The sequence below is a fragment of the Acomys russatus genome, chromosome 4, assembly GCF_903995435.1.
Source record: "Acomys russatus chromosome 4, mAcoRus1.1, whole genome shotgun sequence".
NCBI classification, from domain to species: Eukaryota; Metazoa; Chordata; class Mammalia; order Rodentia; family Muridae; genus Acomys; species Acomys russatus.
The window spans coordinates 82,658,602-82,675,480 of NC_067140.1; the positions used below are offsets into that span (position 1 = coordinate 82,658,602).

The 16,879-nt window shown below is 48.3% G+C and overlaps 1 protein-coding gene across 1 annotated transcript; it reads left to right on the forward strand.

Annotated features, from left to right (window-relative positions):
* The first annotated feature begins 788 nt into the window (after nt 1–788).
* On the forward strand, nt 789–8,875 carry Pax1 (paired box 1). Its single transcript, XM_051145076.1, has 5 exons — nt 789–1,053; nt 1,454–2,083; nt 3,409–3,551; nt 4,016–4,238; nt 8,784–8,875. The coding sequence occupies exons 1-5, from the start codon at nt 789–791 to the stop codon at nt 8,873–8,875; spliced, it is 1,353 nt and encodes a 450-aa protein (XP_051001033.1).
* Nucleotides 8,876–16,879: the final 8,004 nt, after the last annotated feature.

Consider the following 16,879-nt stretch of genomic DNA (forward strand, 5'->3'; position numbering starts at 1 on the left):
GTGTCGCTTTTTGGAGAGGAAGGAATTCTGGCCTGTGGGCTTTGTCCTTTGAGGCAGAATCTGGAATGTGTCCCTCTTGGGTCACTGAAATCACCTCATGTTTCTCCAAAAAGCGCTCTTGCTATTAGAACTTCTTGAGAACAGGACGGACAGAGATGAGAAATGTGATGTGAGAGCCAGCTCCGTGTGCCGCGGTGGACCATTCTTCCCTGGTGACCAACGCGAGCTGGACCTCCTCGGCTCACCTCGTAGGCTCCCTGAGTGTTGGACCCACCTGACTTGTCTCTTCTCTTGATGACAGCAGGCAGTGGAGTCAGCCACATGCTAAGATATCTTGCCAGGGTCAACTTCTGCCCTCCAAAGGTTATTAGTAATAGCGGCAGAGGAGATTGTAAAGCTAACGTATGATCGATTTGAAATGACTTGGGTACCATTCCTAAAGTAGGTTTGGGAGGCCACAAAAGGCAACAAAGTTTGGATGGTCCTGGGATCTGGCTCAGCTAGGTTTAGGATGGTTTGTGTTCCGTGTGTGTATGTCGGGTAGGGGGTGGGGGGTGGGGGGCGGGGAGGGTTCCGGAGGGGGTGGGGAAAGGCGGAGGGGAAAGCCAGCAGCTAGGAGGAGGGGTAGAGTTTCTGGGCGGGGAGGGGGACGCCGGGGCGCGGTGACGGGAACCAATGAGCTGCCAATTCGTGAGTCTCCAGTGACTGTAGAGATTGACGTGGGGGGACACGTCAAATTGATTCTCGCACCCAGCAGCTTCCCGGTCAGACGAATTTCTCCCAATCGGATGAAGTTCACCTTGGGCCTGGGGTCGCGGGCCTGGAGAGTGTCCTGGGAGCGGGCGGCGGCGGCGGCTGCGGCGGTGGGCCCTGGGGCAGGCGGCGCGCTGGGCAGCTGCTCACTGCGCGTCTCCAGCCGCCGCGGCCCTCGGCTCGCACGCGCCCTCCCTCTATGCCTCTCCGGCGGTGGCGGCGCCCGAGCTCTCCCGGACTGCGCCGGGCCCAGTCCCCGCCGCTCCGGCGCCAGGCAGCTGGCTGGCCCGCGCGCGATGGGTAAGGGGCGAACCTCAGGCCGGGTGCGGGAGGGTGCGGAGCGGGGTTGAGACTCTCTGCCTCCCTATCTACCCGCTGATCCACTTGGCCTGGGAAACGCGTTCACTACTGTTCCCAGTCACTGAGGGGGCAATCCCTTAAGTTCAGGGAGGAGGTGAGGACGCGACCAAAGTTCCGTAAAAGCAAGGAGGGCTGAGGCGCGCGGTGCCTGCCTCTAGCTCTGACTTTTGCTAGCACGTCCGCCGTTCTGTTCTCAGGATCTGAGCTGTCAGGAGTGGGGGTAGACCTGCGGGTTACCTTAGTGTCGAGCGAGGGTGCAGTGCAGTCCCTTGGGATACACTCGGCTAACCCTCCGGTGTTTCCTTCCTCGCCTGCTCACTCCTATCCGGCGCGTCCGTAGAGCAGACGTACGGTGAAGTGAACCAGCTTGGTGGTGTGTTCGTTAATGGCCGTCCTCTGCCCAACGCTATTCGCCTACGCATCGTAGAGCTAGCACAGCTGGGTATCCGACCCTGTGACATCAGTAGGCAACTGCGGGTCTCCCACGGCTGCGTGAGCAAGATCCTGGCGCGCTACAACGAGACCGGCTCCATCCTGCCCGGGGCCATTGGGGGCAGCAAACCCCGAGTCACCACTCCCAATGTAGTGAAACACATCCGGGACTACAAGCAGGGCGACCCTGGCATCTTTGCCTGGGAGATCCGTGACCGGCTACTGGCTGACGGCGTCTGTGACAAGTACAACGTGCCCTCTGTGAGCTCCATCAGTCGCATCCTGAGAAACAAGATCGGCAGTCTGGCGCAGCCAGGACCCTATGAAGCAAGTAAGCAGCCGCCTCCGCAGCCTGCGCTGCCTTACAATCATATCTACCAGTACCCCTACCCCAGCCCAGTGTCGCCCACGGGCACCAAGATGGGCAGCCATCCCGGGGTCCCCGGCTCAGCGGGTCACGTCAGTATCCCTCGTTCATGGCCCTCTGCACACTCGGTCAGCAACATCTTGGGCATCCGGACGTTTATGGAGCAAACAGGTCAGTCGTGATGTCTTCTGTAATTCTCCACAGAAGGGCAGAGTTGGGGGCGGGAAGATGAGCTAGGGGGTTGCATGCCCTTCTCCTCCTAGGACTGATTTTGGCTCAGAAAATAGTTCAGGGCTGGTCACGCAGGCTGGGGGTCCAGAACCTTCTGTGGGAGTCTTCGGACATCTTGAACTTTTTATGACAAATATGGAAAATATTTCTCAAATAGAAGAGCAGACCCAGACCACAAAATCGGAGGCCTGAAATTGAACTTTTTCATTCTTGCAAAAAGAATGCAAATGCCTATCGCCAAATCTAAGCCAAACAAACCGCTCAGGCCATTCGGTGCGAGCCTTCTTCCAGGTTCCTTCAAGAGCTTATGCAGGCCCAGAAGTTCTTTTGAAATGAGAAAGATAATAGCGCCCCATTTTCTTCAGGGGTAGTCACCAGTACTTATGCTTTGATTGTCATTAAAATCCAATCAACATTGGTAATTTCTGTTGCATGGAGAGGGCGGGAGGTTTCGGGCAAATTTGGTGCTCTGCCTAGGGCGATATATGTGGGTGTTTTCTAGAAGCACCATTCCCTTTCCCTAGCAGCTAGTGTTTCCTTCCTCACTCCAGCAGACACGGGGTGGTGGTGGGAGACAGTAAAACAGCATAGGAAGTGGACTGCTTGCTCCCGATCTCTGAGGCCCTGCAAACTATTCATTTGAGTGGCTCTATACCAGAACAGCAACTAAGCAAAACTCCTCCTCGGGGAGCAGCGGAGAGCACGTAGTAGGGAGGTGACCTCCAGGTCTGTGCCTACGTTTGAAGGTTTCCCTCAGCATGGCGCACACACCTGATCTGGGAGCCATTCTGTGCTTGAGACATCCTGATATAGGTCTCGAGATTGTTGCCTCTTTGAGGAGACCGAGAATGGTCCGTAGAGGCTGTCAGGGCCAAAATGTTCTTGTAGCCCTCTAGATGCTAATAAAGACACCCAGAGGCTTACACAATTTTTTGTAAAGTTGCTTTGAACTTGAAAGCTTCTGGCTGTCACTTCTGAGCAGTGGACAAACCGGCCTCCACCGCTTGAGCCTCTCAGATGCTTATGTCTTTTCGTAGGAAGCGGGCGCCAGAGTTGCAGGAAATAAAGGGCAGGCCCCTTTCCTCCTTGCCCCGAAGTGCGGGACCCTGCCACCACTCTCACCTCCGAAGAAAGGCCTTGGGAGTTCCTGGCAGCCTCCGGGTGTGGGAGGGGATATCTGGCAGCGCCCAGTGATTCTAGTTGGGTCATTGGCTCATGTGCAAAAGTGGAGTGCACAGACTTCCGTTCCATCTGCGTTCCTGCAGGGGCCCTGGCCGGGGGCGAAGGCGCTGCCTACTCCCCCAAGATGGAAGACTGGGCGGGTGTGAACCGCGCGGCCTTCCCCACCTCTCCAACAGTGAATGGGCTCGAGAAACCTGCCTTGGAGGCCGACATTAAATACACTCAGGTAACCAGAATGCTGGGCAAGTAGGTGACCTTTGGTGGCGGGAGGGGCGGTCGGTGCGGAGGAAGAGTTGGGGTGAGGGAGATAGAGAAAACAGTAGCCTCGTTTCCGAGGCAAGTTTTGCAAAATCAAGGCAGAGAGCATCTTCCAGAGGCCTACTGCTCTCCTCAAGTTCCAAGGTCATAGTTTGCTGCCGCCTGGCTTTCCATATAAGGAGGCCGGCTTGCCTTTCGATTGGGGGAAAAAAGCCAGAAGCCCCCTTATCTCTGAACCCCAAAGATGTTTAGACTCCCTCACTTTTTATTAGCACACTGAAATATTTGGAGCAGATTTTTTTTTTTTTTTTTTTTTTTAAGAAACCAGGCTGCATAGGAGTCCTAGAATAGTGACTCGGACAGCAGAGTCCGCGTCAGCTTGGCCTGTGCTAGAGAAGTCTGCGGGTTTTCTGACTCTGTCTCTTTCGGCAGTCGGCTTCCAGCCTCTCCGCAGTGGGCGGCTTCCTCCCCGCCTGTGCCTACCCGGCTTCCAACCAGCACGGTGTGTACAGTGCTCCAGCAGCGGGCTACCTGTCTCCCGGCCCGCCCTGGCCACCGGCCCAGGCACCCCCGCTGGCGCCCCACGGAGCTAGTGTGGCGGTTCACGGCGGGGAGCTTGCAGCAGCAATGACCTTCAAACACCCCAGCCGAGAAGGTGAGGGGCACCATCTGGGAGGTGCGAAGATACTGGAGGGGTTAGAAAGCGGGGGAGAGGAGCTTGGGAGACAGAAGGAGGGGGAGGGAGAAGGAGGGAGGAAGTGAGTGAGGGGGTGGGAAAGAGTTGGGGGAGAAGCAGAGAGGAGAGGAGGGGGAGGGGAGGGAAAGGGAGGAGAGGAGGGGGTGGGAGAGGAGGGGAGATTGGGACAGATTCATCTCCAGCAGGTGTCCCTAAGAAAGGGCACAGGAAGGATGAGGGACTTCCTAAAACCCAATTGAGAGAGAGAAGAGGGTCGGGCTGGTAATCTAGACTTTAGGTGTGATCAGAGTTCTTGTGTCTTTGGTGGAGTTACCGTTGCTGGTCTCTGGCTTCAGGTTTCTCCATGCCAGGAATGGTCTAAAACGCCCACATTTGTGTAGACCGCAAAAATGCTGTGTAGACTGCAAAACGGTCCAGGCCCACATTTGTATACCCTACAGGTGGGATTGGACCAGCCCGTGGCACCCCTGACTTCTATGGGTCCTTGCCCCCCACCCCCACCTCCGCTGTTTCTTCCTGATCCCCTTTAACCCTTAGCCCTGGATTCTTTTTCTTCAGCGCAGTCGCAGTCGGTGGGGAAAGTATTTAGGTTCTTTCTTTCCTAGGGCACAGAGACTCATCCCTCCTCTCTAAACTTCACCCCACCCTCGTCTCCCTGCCCCTCCAAATGTGCTTCCTAAAAGCTAGCTAGGGTATTTCACCTATGGGGTCAGCATGGATTAAATCGAACTGTCCATGAAGTTCTTGTTTTTCCCTTAACTTGGGAAACAATTCACCTAATCTTGACTCTGCCAGTTTTGGACCTGTTTATATTTAGGTTTTGATCACCATAAAACTTAAACTTCACTGCCTCTCCCATCAGGAAGCTAGTCCTCACCTTCTCTGTCTCACAGCTACCCACGTTGGAGAGGTTTGTGGCCATGGCCAGGCAGATGATACTGGTTCCCAGGCAAAAAGAGATATTTAGAAGGAGTTTTAGTGATGCAGTGTGACAGAATATGGGCACCCAAAGGGAGCACTAGGGTACTGCCCACATAAGTGAACTTTTAAATTTTTTAAAAAAGTTTTTTTAAAAATAAAAGAACACTCACACCCCTGGATATTAAAATAACATTCATTTGTCAAAATATTCAGAAATCCATGCACAGAAGACTGACCAAGTTAGAAAATTTATTTTAATTTAGTTTAAATAACAGGATAATACTGCTTGCTCATTTGGAGAAAAATCCATGAAAGAATTCTGAAAACTGAGACTGAAAAAGCTCCCAATAGCCCTACATATACGGACAGGTGAGGATTGCAGTCAGTTCCTCCACCTCTCACACTGAAATTCAGGATTATTCATGCGGACCTTTGAAAGAGATTCACCACACTGTGTAAGGAGCAGGCTTATTTGAATTAAAAAATATAGACAAGAATTTAAATGATTTCTCCCGGAGAAGAAATCCTGGTCCCAAGGAGAAGGAAGACAGAGGAAAATAAAGAGATCATTGATTCCAGTGGGAGTAGTCCATTTTTCAGAAGCGCCACTTGGGCCAGTGGGTGCTTCCAGCCCCACATTAGAAACAGGTGCTGCAGTGTGCCTAAGATCCCAAGGTGACCTTACACGCACTCTGGAGAGTGATCAGTATTTGGCCTTGTATCTGATCAACTTTCTTTATTAAACACCTCCTTTTAACAAATACAGAGTATCTCACTGGCAGTCATCATAGCTGCTTCCTACAGGAAAATGTCCCTTTTCAAAACCTACAACCAAGAGGCGGGGCATGGTGGTACGCCCCTGTAATCCCAGCACTTGGGAGGCAGAGGCAGGAGGATGGATCGATGTGAATTCAAGGCCAGCCTGGTCTACTGAGTCTGGGACAGCCAAGACTACACAGAGAGACCCTGTCTCCAAAACAGACAAACAACAACAACAACAAAAACCCCAAAACCTACAACCAAGTTAGCTGTGCTCATTTCTAAATCAGCAAGTTAATGTCCTGACCCACACAATTCTTTAAAAAGAACTGGTTGAAGAAATTATTCACAGCCACCTTGATGAATGACTTCTCAGGCCTGCAGGCAAGCATTTGAGTTTAAGCATGGTAAGCACCTGTTTTGAAGCATGAGAATTATGTACTCCCATAGAGTATGAATTTACACTCTCCTGGGTGGAAAAGTCAACTTCAAAGATTGAGCCCTAACTGCGTCGTTTATTCAGCAATTTCTTAACCGATTAATGCCTTCAAAGAAGGCTACTCCATGAGTGAGTTTACTGTCATTACTTTTTGCTTAATTTATAATAGTAGAATTAATATTTAATTAACTTTTGATATAAATTTGTTTTTGTGGGGACAGTATGAATTCATATGAATATAAGTATACTCAGTAAAAATAAAATTATTTTGATGACCTAGTGTATATACAGAATACAACACACACTGGAGAGTTCCTCCAATTGGCTGCAAATGGGCATCTTACTGGTTCTTCAGCCTGGAGCCCCATTGAATTTCAGCAGGCAGTGACTCCAGGCTCCCTCCCGTGGAGGCGAGAAAGCAGGAGCGAGTTGGTGCTTCCCGTTTCCAGAAAGGGAACTTTAATTCTTGGCAACTGAGAGAAGAATAAGGAAATTTTATTCTCTTCACAAGGAGGGGTGAGATTTTAAGAACACCCATATCCACCCAAGGGTCTTTGTGTCAGGACTTTCCTCCCCAAGGTGACAGACCCAATTGACCTCTTCTCAAGGCAATGGGCATTCACAATGTGAAAACAGCAAACCTTTAAGGTTCGAAAACTGCTCCCAGGGGTGGAGAGATTAGAAGAAGCAAGCAAGCAAGCAAACAAACAAAACCTCCTGGCTTCCAGTAAGAAAACTGTCATAAAGAAAACTTGCTGCTTATATCTGTTAAACAGAATTTATAATTTTATTCTGATTGTTGCTGATACAGAGTTGGTGCTTGAAGGATACAGAAAAAAAGAGTCCTGTCATGGACAACTAACCAGACAGCCTATTCCTTCTGATTCTCTGTCCCACTGTGCTGTGCTCTTGCAATTCCAGTACTTTTAAGATGTCCACCCTAATCCTGTTCCCAGAGATTAGACTAACTATGCCAAGTGACCCCTGGGTAGAGGTTCCCAGAATGGTGCCCACCCACATTCCTAGGGTGCAACAGAAGACAAAGAAGGGGGGTGCTGAGACAGAGATGAAACAGGAGAATCCTGGCTCCCTGAAAGTGGAGTGGAATCCATCTCCTGGCTCCTGGGTGTTTATTTTTCTCCACTGGTCTCTGAGTTAACTCACTCTTGCCTGAGAAACCTCCACCTTGGATGCTTCTCAGACATTTTTTAAAACGCATCTTCACTTTTGAAGAGTGCAGACAGGGTGGAAAGAGGTCTGGGCACTTGGTTGTGAAGTCATAACCATGTTTAGTAAAGAGAGGTGTGGAGGCACTTGGGTGCTTTGTCCTGAACCATCTGCATATCTCTTCAAAATCTCTCTCTCTCTCTCTCTCTCTCTCTCCTCTCTCTCTCCCTCCTCTCGAAAGCTCTCTCTCCCTCTCCCCTCCTCTCTCTCTCTCTCTCTCTCTCTCTCTCTCTCTCTCTCTCTCTCTCTTTCGTGTGTGTGTGTGTGTGTGTGTGTGTGTGTGTGTGTGCATGCACACTTTGAGATAGAACAGGCACAGCATGTTATGCCTGGAGCGAGGAGGAGGATAGCTGTCAAGTCAGAATACCCTCTCACGGGCCTGGCATTGAGACTTTAAGAAGAGGTCTTGTTGCGGGAGGAGGGAAGGAAAATCGAACCCACCCCTCACCTTTAGAGATAACTGTTTTTGCCTCCTGGTGCAGGAAAGGCTGCACAGCAGGACAGTTCTTGGGGCAAAGGAAACCTGGGGTTGCACATCTGGTGTCACTTTCTGGCTTCACAGTAGCAAGACTTGGGCCCCTTCCCAAAACCCAAATAATAGAGCAGTTCGGAGAATACCACCTGATCTGACAAGCTAGCACTGCCACTTAATCCCGAGGCGCACAGATTCCAGCATATGCTGGGCCCGCAGTGTTTTGCTGCTTACCTAAAGCGTTACCTTGGCTTGCGCCTGAGGTCCCCAAGAATGTTTGCTGGTGCTTTCCCCGCACCCTGCCCACCTCCAGCCACCCTGAGCTGCCCCTAGAACCCGCTGATCATTCTACTGTGCTTGGGGCAGGGGGCGGGCGCGGGAGGCTCTAGAGTAGATTGGTGGGTGGGCGTCAGCACCAGGTTAGTATTGAAGTCTCTAAGACTTGAAGACCTCCACACCACCCTTACTTAGCGCGTGGGGCAGAGGGGAAGCTTTGCCCCTGTGGTCATCATCAGGAGTGAATGCCAGGCAAAGTGGCCTGGTGAGAAGATCTGCTTGCCTAGCCCGCTTTGAGAGTGCTTCCCTGAATGGGACTAGGAAGGGTGAACGGTGCGACCTGCTGGCAATCCGGCTCCGTTGCCTAGGCTCTGGTCGGTGACACGATGCTCCTGTGCTTCTTCCTCAGGGGCCGAGAGGAAGCCGCCCAGCCCGGGCGGCAAGGCCACAGACGCACTCGGTAGCTTACACGGACTGCCCATCCCGGCCTCGACCTCCTAGGGGCTGTCCTTTCGCAGAGCCACGGCCTAGCGCAGAGGAGCCCGGGGCTACGTGAGGCTCAGCTCACCGGGCCACCTTGCTGGCAGCACCCTGGACACCAGGAACCCGGCCGGCGCCGCCTTGGCTTTGTCAGTCCCGCGCTTCTTCATTGATTTCCCGCGGGTCTTTTAGGTCTCTCTAAACCTTGGCTTTAGATGGTTGCCGTTCTCCTAACCATCCTAGCTCGGAAAGAGACTCTCACAGCCAGAACCTACACTTAACTTTTTTTGTCTTTTCCCATCTATATCAGTCCTTTCTCCCCCTTTCTCTTCTCCTCACTCCCATCTTCTCTCTCTTTCCCCCTTTCTCTTTCTGCACTCGCCCCTTCTTCCTTTTACTTTTCTCACCACCGAAGATTCCATCTTTACCGCTTCCCTGACGCGATATCTCCAGTGCATTCTCCAAGGACCCAACCCTCCCCTGAGCACCCTCAGTCCCAGTTAATTTTGAAGAAGAAACTAATTTAGGGTGGCGAGGTTCATTCTGGCATTTGGTTTACAAGGACTAGGGGTCAGTAAAAAACCAGCAACTCAGGAGGCCTCTTTTGGAGCTAGGTGGGGGGGCTATTAACTGATTTCCAGTTCAGGAGCACTGGCGGTGGGATTCCGAGTAGAATGTTTTTGTAGTCATAAACATATTACTGGTGAGACTCTGACATCACCTGTTAAACGTGGCTGCCTTTGAATAAAGGAAAATTTGAAACTCACTTGGTAAGGGAGAGAATCTGTGTGCTCTGCAGTGTTTTGTGCTTAGCTTGAATCAACTCCACCTCCCCTCCCAGGATGCACACTACCAGAGGTTGTTTTCTAGACTGCTCACTGCTCAGCTTGGGCCAACCGTGAAAAAGAAAGTGACCTGCATTGGAGATTTGTCGGTGGTTCCCTTTCCCCATCAGGACCGGCTTGACAAGAGTTCAGGAAATGCCAGCTCAGCTTTGGAGACCAGAGGGGGAGAGCCAGTTGCAGAAGGCATTCTAAAATGAAGTGAAATTTTAAAGGACAAAAGACGACAATGCAAGGCTTTTGTTCCCCAGCATTTACAAAGCTAAAGAAAATTATCTCAGGTTACCAAATAATCAAGTGCTTTTTAAGGACAAAGGAGTTTCTGGTTCATTGTTTTGTTTTTTCCTCTCAGTGCTTGGCTTCCTGAAATTTAGAAAAAAGACCTTTGAGTTGGTTTATTGCTCGTAAGTGGCACTGGCTGCTGCAGCTGTCTGCTTTGCTCTCATCCTTGGAGCCAGTGGAAAATAATTTTCACTGCTTTTTTTTTTTTAAATAGTACCTGTTGAAGGCATTGGTCATAAAACAGTACTCACTTTCCTTACACAGAGACTTCTCATGTTTTAAAGTCTCTTGACTTAAAAAAGTTCCATTTTATAGATAGGAGTGTAGAGAGCTAGGGATTAACCTTTTCTGGATCACACAGCAAATTATGAAGACAGAGTTTGGGCTTTGCGAAGGGAGTGAAAATATCTCATTTCATTTCATCCAAGAGTCAAGATTGGGACTTGAAGGCTGAGACAGTCTGGTTGTTTTCCCTGAGTCAGCAGATGCGAAGTGTGAAAAAGTCTCAGGGACTTTGTGACTTCAGCTAGCCTTGAAATGCTTAGGTAAGCACAGCCTGCTCAATCTCCGCAGGGAATTTCAGGGATCCTTTCTTGATTCCTGCAGAAGACTGTCTCATTTAGACTGGTTAAGGCATGGCAACCCTTTCTGTACATACTAGATGTATTTATGCCACAGTCTCCGTTTCCTCTTGTCTCCTTGCATTCCTGACTGTATGCAGGCTGCTCAGGGATAGAAGCTAGGAGACTCATGAGATCCTGCACGAGATGCTAGAAGGAAACTATTTTTTTGAGACAGGGTTTCTCTGTGCAGCCTTGGCTGTGCTAGAGTCGCTTTGTAGACCAGGCTGGCCTTGAACTCACAATGATCTGCCTGCCTCTGCCTCCTCTGAGTGCTGGGATTAAAGGCGTGTGCCACCGGCAAAGGGAAACACTTCTCAGATCTTTACCCAAGTTGTTTTTGATAACCTGCAATGAAAGGTGAGTCTTTGGACATTCTGGGCTCTTCGGAGGTGGTATATCAGAGAGGCATGTAATAGTTACAACACCAGTAGGCTTTGGCTTTTCGTATTAGACACTGAGGGATAATCTGTTCCGAGGCTGGGGCTATAAGGAGTCTCAGTGAACTGGACTGAAATTCCTTCTCCACTGAGGGTGACAGAGTCCCATCTGTGAGATGTACCCTTCCACTATGGTAAAGCCTGTAGGAGCCACCAGTAGGAAGACTGGCTTTACCTTTGCTTGCCTTTTCTGGAGATGAATTTGTTTAGTTGTTAAAATGGGTAGGAGAATTATTTCTAAGCTTCATGGGAGATCTAGAATTTAAATCACATTTAAAAGGTGACATTTGTTCTCTATGCATCTAGAGCTATAGAGCAATTGCAGACTCATGATACAATTTTATCCTGTCATGAAGGGTAGACTAATTTGAGAATCACTACTCAAGAGACTGTCTCTGGGCTACCCCGCCTCCGGCCCCCGCTTTCTATTTTTTACCTTAAGAATAACTTGAAAAATAGAGTTAAATATCAAGAAGAACACCATACAAAGAAAGGCATAAAATCATGCAGATGGCCTTCTGGTGGTTTTGAAAGAAAAGAGAGTAACACAGTGGAGTCACCAAAATGAAAACTCATCGCTTCTTCTTAGTCTCGTTTCTGTTCTTTCAGGTGAATGTTCTTGCCACCGTCCACACGCCTTTCTTTCAGCAGAGGACTTGTTTCTGCTTTCTCCACTGCTCAGGGAGGAGCTGTGCTGCACTTACAGCCAGGAGATGCACACTGCTGCTCCCTGAACACCAGCTGCTCCAGCCCTCTTGAGTGGATGCGTCTCAACAAGGGTTTATTAAAAACACCGCGTTTGTAAAGGGGGTCTCAACAAGGGTTTATTAAAAACACCGCGTTTGTAAAGGGGGCAGCGTCACAGTTTCAGTGACCGAGGACAGGATTTTGTTTCGTTGTTTGTTGGAGGAAGTCCTTAGAATGGATTATGAAAACTTCCCTGGAACAAGGGGCTGCATTGCAGCAAGGATGGGGGTGGGACCGCAAACTCAGGGGGGCGAAGGGAGCGAGGGACAGGAGGAGGGGAGCTTTGTTCTCTAGGAAGGTAACCTGACTCCTTCAGACCAGCTGAGGAATTGGTGGGTTTGATTTTCTGAGACTTGGGAGGGACTCAGGTCTCTCTGAGCGGGGAAGGAAACGGATGGAAGAAGCACTGAAGAAATACCGACACAAACCAAGGTGGAGGAAACTCCCAGCATGCCCAGAGGCATTCCTCTCACCTCTTCGCAGTCAGCTGTAACCCTCGAGGAGGTAGGCAGCTAGTGGCGAGCCCCACTCTCCGACAACTGCGTTTCCCGGTCCGCTTTTTCTCGAGTCCTGTAAAAAGATGGAGATATACTAAATTCAGTCGTGGTCTAGGTGTAGTTCACTGTCAATTTCCTGGCAGCGGCTTCTCTAGATAGAGTTACACAGGACCAGAGTTTCTTTTCAAAAGAAATGCTACCTGCTCCATGTTATGCAGATGATACGAATTTAGAATCTTGCCAGAATGCATTGGAGGAGCTCAGCTGAAAGGCTCGTGCACCCAGGCAGGCCATATAATGAGAAACATTTGATTTTTTTCCTCTCTTATTGGGAGAGAATTATGCATAGCGTGTTATTTGACCTTCACCTTATTAACATCACTGTCCTTACCTAGCCTCAGTCACTGAGGAAATGCCCTGTGGCTGAAATACCTCTGGTGAAATCTTTGGATCTCAACTTGATATAGACATTTTTCTCCCTGTAGGTTTTTTGTTTTTGTTTTTGTATATCATTTCCCCAAGAGCAGCACACTGCCTTTATTTTTATTTTATTTTAAGGAACCACACGCTTAGCTTCAATCCAACGTGGGAATTTTAGACACTTGGGACAATTACAGTCAATTCAGCATAGTCACTTCTTTGGATCATAGGCTAGTTGAAAGCCCTGTTTTTAGAGTCTGAATAGCGTTTCTTGAGGAGGCAAAGCCTGGGATTCTCATTGGAATACACATCTGTTTCTGGGCTGGCCAAATCCAAAAGTGGAATCCCAATTACAGTTTTCATGGGTGATAGAATTTCTACTGTATTACAATTTAACCACCTGGGTTGCCCCCCCTCCCCCTTTCTTCTTAGGGATGAAATAAGCCGATCAAATGTTCATCCAGCTATTAAATTACATTTCCATCCTGTAACATTTTATTTCCTTTTTCTCCAGTGAGATATGCTGACTTGATGGATAACTTCCAGTGTCTTTCTTACAGAGACTGTGCAGTTTTAGCTCTCAAGAGCTCTTCAAGAGCTGGTGGACCAGTTTTTAGTTTTATATTTTCGAATAATAAAGAATAACACAAAACTTCTTGAGGTAACTAGTTGGCTTTGATTTAATGGCAAACTTCTGGGGTTAAAATGAAAAAGGTATTGAATGAATGGAAGGAAACTGGCTTTTCTTTCTTTTTTTTTTTCTAAGTTGAATTGGACCGAGGAGTGTGTCTGGAATATGTTAAAAAGCTCTTGGGGCAGACAAGTTGGGATGTGATTAACGCTATCTAGGAAAAGAAAGATATCATTTTGGCCACAAGGGGGCGGGCACATTGTTCCAGGAAGATAAAGAGGAAGATAACACCAGTAAGGAAAAAAACATCAATCATTCTGTGAAAGCCGTACTCTTTCCGGTTGTGAACATCCATGTGTGAGCAGCACTCTGTTTGTTGTTGTGGCAGTTATTTCTATTGGTAACTAGATGTATGGCATGTGCTCCCAAATGTCCCAGGTTCATCCATATGGGAAGCACCAAATAAGTTAGTCAGATGTCAGTAGCCACCCCAAGACAGACCTCACTTCTGACCCTTATTGCAATCCAGCTGTGTGTTCATTTAGTTCTTTGAGTGGATAATCAATGTCAGTTTCAATAGGAACCCACACTAAACAGACATTTTTAGGAAGTGAAATCAATTTTATCTGTATTTGTGAGAAATTTGAGTTTTGGGGGATGGATTCAGCCAACTTGTCCATTTCTAGCAATCCTTTGGAAGTTTTCAGTCATTTACATTTGTACACGTGACTTCTCTATGAAGGACGACACATTATCGACACTGCAAAGAACAAAGTGAGACGGCACTCTGTGTCTTTCATTACCACTAGGGCCAAATCCCAAGAGGATTTTCTAAATGGAGTACAGGGGATTCCTTGCCTGGACGGGATAGAAGAGACCTCTCTCACCACTTCTAACAAGACCTTCCACATAGGAGACCCAAAATTCCCACAGCGAAGTGTGCTCTGGGGGGCGGGGCTAAGTAAAGGAAAAAGGAGTGGATGGCGGCCAGAGACTGGCTCAGGGGAACAGATGCTGCTTCAAATACTGTCTTCCCACTTACCAGCTGTGTCACTTACCAGTTGTGTCACTTTGGGTGACATTACACAAGCCTATGATCATCACTTCTCTCATCTGTTCAATGGAAAATGCGCCTCCTTGTCTGGGCTATTGTAATGATTACATTTCATCATAGGCATTAGTAGAATCCTGGGCCTGGTGGCACAGGCCTATAAGCTTAGATTTTTGATTCAAAGCCAACCTGTGAGATTTACTAAGAGACCACACCAAAATAAAATCAGGCAACCAAACCAAACCAAACCAAACCAAACCTGGAGATAAAGCTCGGTGGTGGAGCAGTTGGCTACAATGAACAAAGCCTCAAGTTCAGTCCCTAGAAGAGCAGAGGTTTGCTGTCAGCTCCCGATAGTTTTGCAATTGTATGCCCCACTATTTTCTTCTCTTTTTCTTCTTCCTTCTTTCAGACAAGATCTTGCTGTATAGACTTGGCTGGTCACAAAACTGCAATGCATGCCTCAAACCTGAGACCCTGCTGTCCAGTCTCCTGAGTGCTGGGAACACAGGTGTGCCATCATGCCAAGCTCTGCTTTCTCCATTGGGCACACCAACATTTGTCAGAGAATTAACACATGCCACTGTCTGGCAGGCTATACTTTCTCTACATGAGGTCTGTGAAAGATGCAGCATCTATCAAGATGGTTAACACTGGCTTCTGAATTGGCTGGAACAATTGGCATCGTTAGAAAGGGCAGAGACTCTCAGCTACTGACCAAATATGGTAGCTGTAGATGGTCCCAGGACCTTAATACTATTTGGTGATTTTTTTTTAAAGATTTATTTATTTATTATTGTATACAGTGCTCTGCCTGCATGTATACTGCCTGCCAGAAGAGATCATTAGATCACATTATAGATGGTTGTGAGCCACCATGTGGTTGCTGGGAATTGAACTCAGGACCTCTGGAAGAGCAGTCAGTGCCCTTAACCTCTGAGCCATCTCTCCAGCCCCTATTTGGTGATCTCATGGCTAGTCCAGAGAGGATTAATGACAGCAGGTAGCCATAAATACTGCATTGAAATAGACTTTCTGTGTCAAATCCATTGTGGTTAATTTTATGAGATCATGCGTTGTGTCACATCAACAGACCTGGAAGTCTGTCCAAAGACCTTGTGATGTCTGGGAAAATAGGTTTCCTGGGAGCTGGAAAGCGACTTAAATCTGCTGCTGTCTTTAGCAGGCTGACTATGGGTGGTCCTGTTGGCTTTCGGATCCCCCCCCCATTCTGGTGTGCTTTTTCCCCTTTCTTTTCTTTTCTTTCCTTCCTTCTTCCCTTCTTTCCTTTCTCCCTTTCAAAGGAGAGATAAACATGTTTTTTGTTTCGATCACAAGTGGGGGATGAGAAAAAGACTTGCAAGAGAGCAGGTGATGTTTATCCCCTTAGAAGTCGAACCACCATGTGGGGGAGATTGGTTGTTAAGCAGCTGAAAAACATCCTTGAACAAATGCTGAGAGGAGGTATAAATGTGAGCCGAAAACAAGAGGCGGAGCCTTTGGAGATTTGGGATGGTTTTGGCTGTTTATCGCTGCACTTCGAGATGCTCCTAGAGAGAAATGCTTGAGGGAAGGCTTTGGGGCTCCAGGCTCCTGCTGAGGTTCCGGGTTCTGGTTGCTCCAGGTTCCAGCAGAAAATAATCCTCCTGATTACGCCAGGAGAATCATTCCTTGGAACTGGTATCCTTATGGTTTCATTATTGTATTCTTTAATCTTCTTTTCCTATTGTTTAGGTTAGTCGGGTTATAACTCTCGGTTAATAAAAGTTTGTAATAAAATATATTTGCTAAGAAATTGAGCCTACATCCTTTCTCCCTTTCTCTCTCTCTCTCTCTCTCTCTCTCTCTCTCTCTCTCTCTCTTCTTTCTTTCTTATAATTTATTTAATTTCATTTTATGTGCACTGGTGTGGGGGTGTCAGATCCCTTAGAACTAAAATTACAGACAGTTGTGAGCTGCCACGTGGGTGTTGGGAATTGAACCCAGGTCCTTTGGAAGAGCAGGCAGTGCTCCTAACCACTGAGACATCTCTCCAGCTTCCCCCTGTTGGCTTGTGGCTTATGTCTCGCTCTCTTCAGTGGGTAAATGAATTTTGTTAACATCAGGTATTATATTTGGCATCCCCCCCCATCCCAGCTTTTTTTCCCTCAGGCTGGGTGCTAGCTAACAAGGACACTAAACAAACATCCAAACCTTCAACTCAGTATCTTCAGGAAGACTTACATAAAAAAAATTCTCTTTCAGGATGATGGGCTACAATTTTTAGAGGTGTGAAGAGAAGGCCCCTGTGTCCCCCTGTGGTGCTCACAAATACTCACAGTCTTAAACATATGCACACACTCTCCAAATCCATGACCAAGCACAACATAAAAGATAGCTATAGAATTTAGTATTACAAAAAACCTTCACAAGCAATTCTTAGGTCTTCTTAACTGCAGTTCTTTGCACCAAAGGGTGTTCACGAATCTGTTTGCAGCCTTATCAATCACGTGTGC

Coding starts and splice junctions, on each gene's coding strand:
- Pax1 (XM_051145076.1), top strand. CDS start 789: ATGAAGTTCACCTTGGGCCTGGGGTCGCGGGCCTGGAGAGTGTCCTGG. Junction 1,054..1,453: donor GGCTGGCCCGCGCGCGATGG/GTAAGGGGCGAA, acceptor GCGCGTCCGTAG/AGCAGACGTACGGTGAAGTG. Junction 4,239..8,783: donor CAAACACCCCAGCCGAGAAG/GTGAGGGGCACC, acceptor CTTCTTCCTCAG/GGGCCGAGAGGAAGCCGCCC.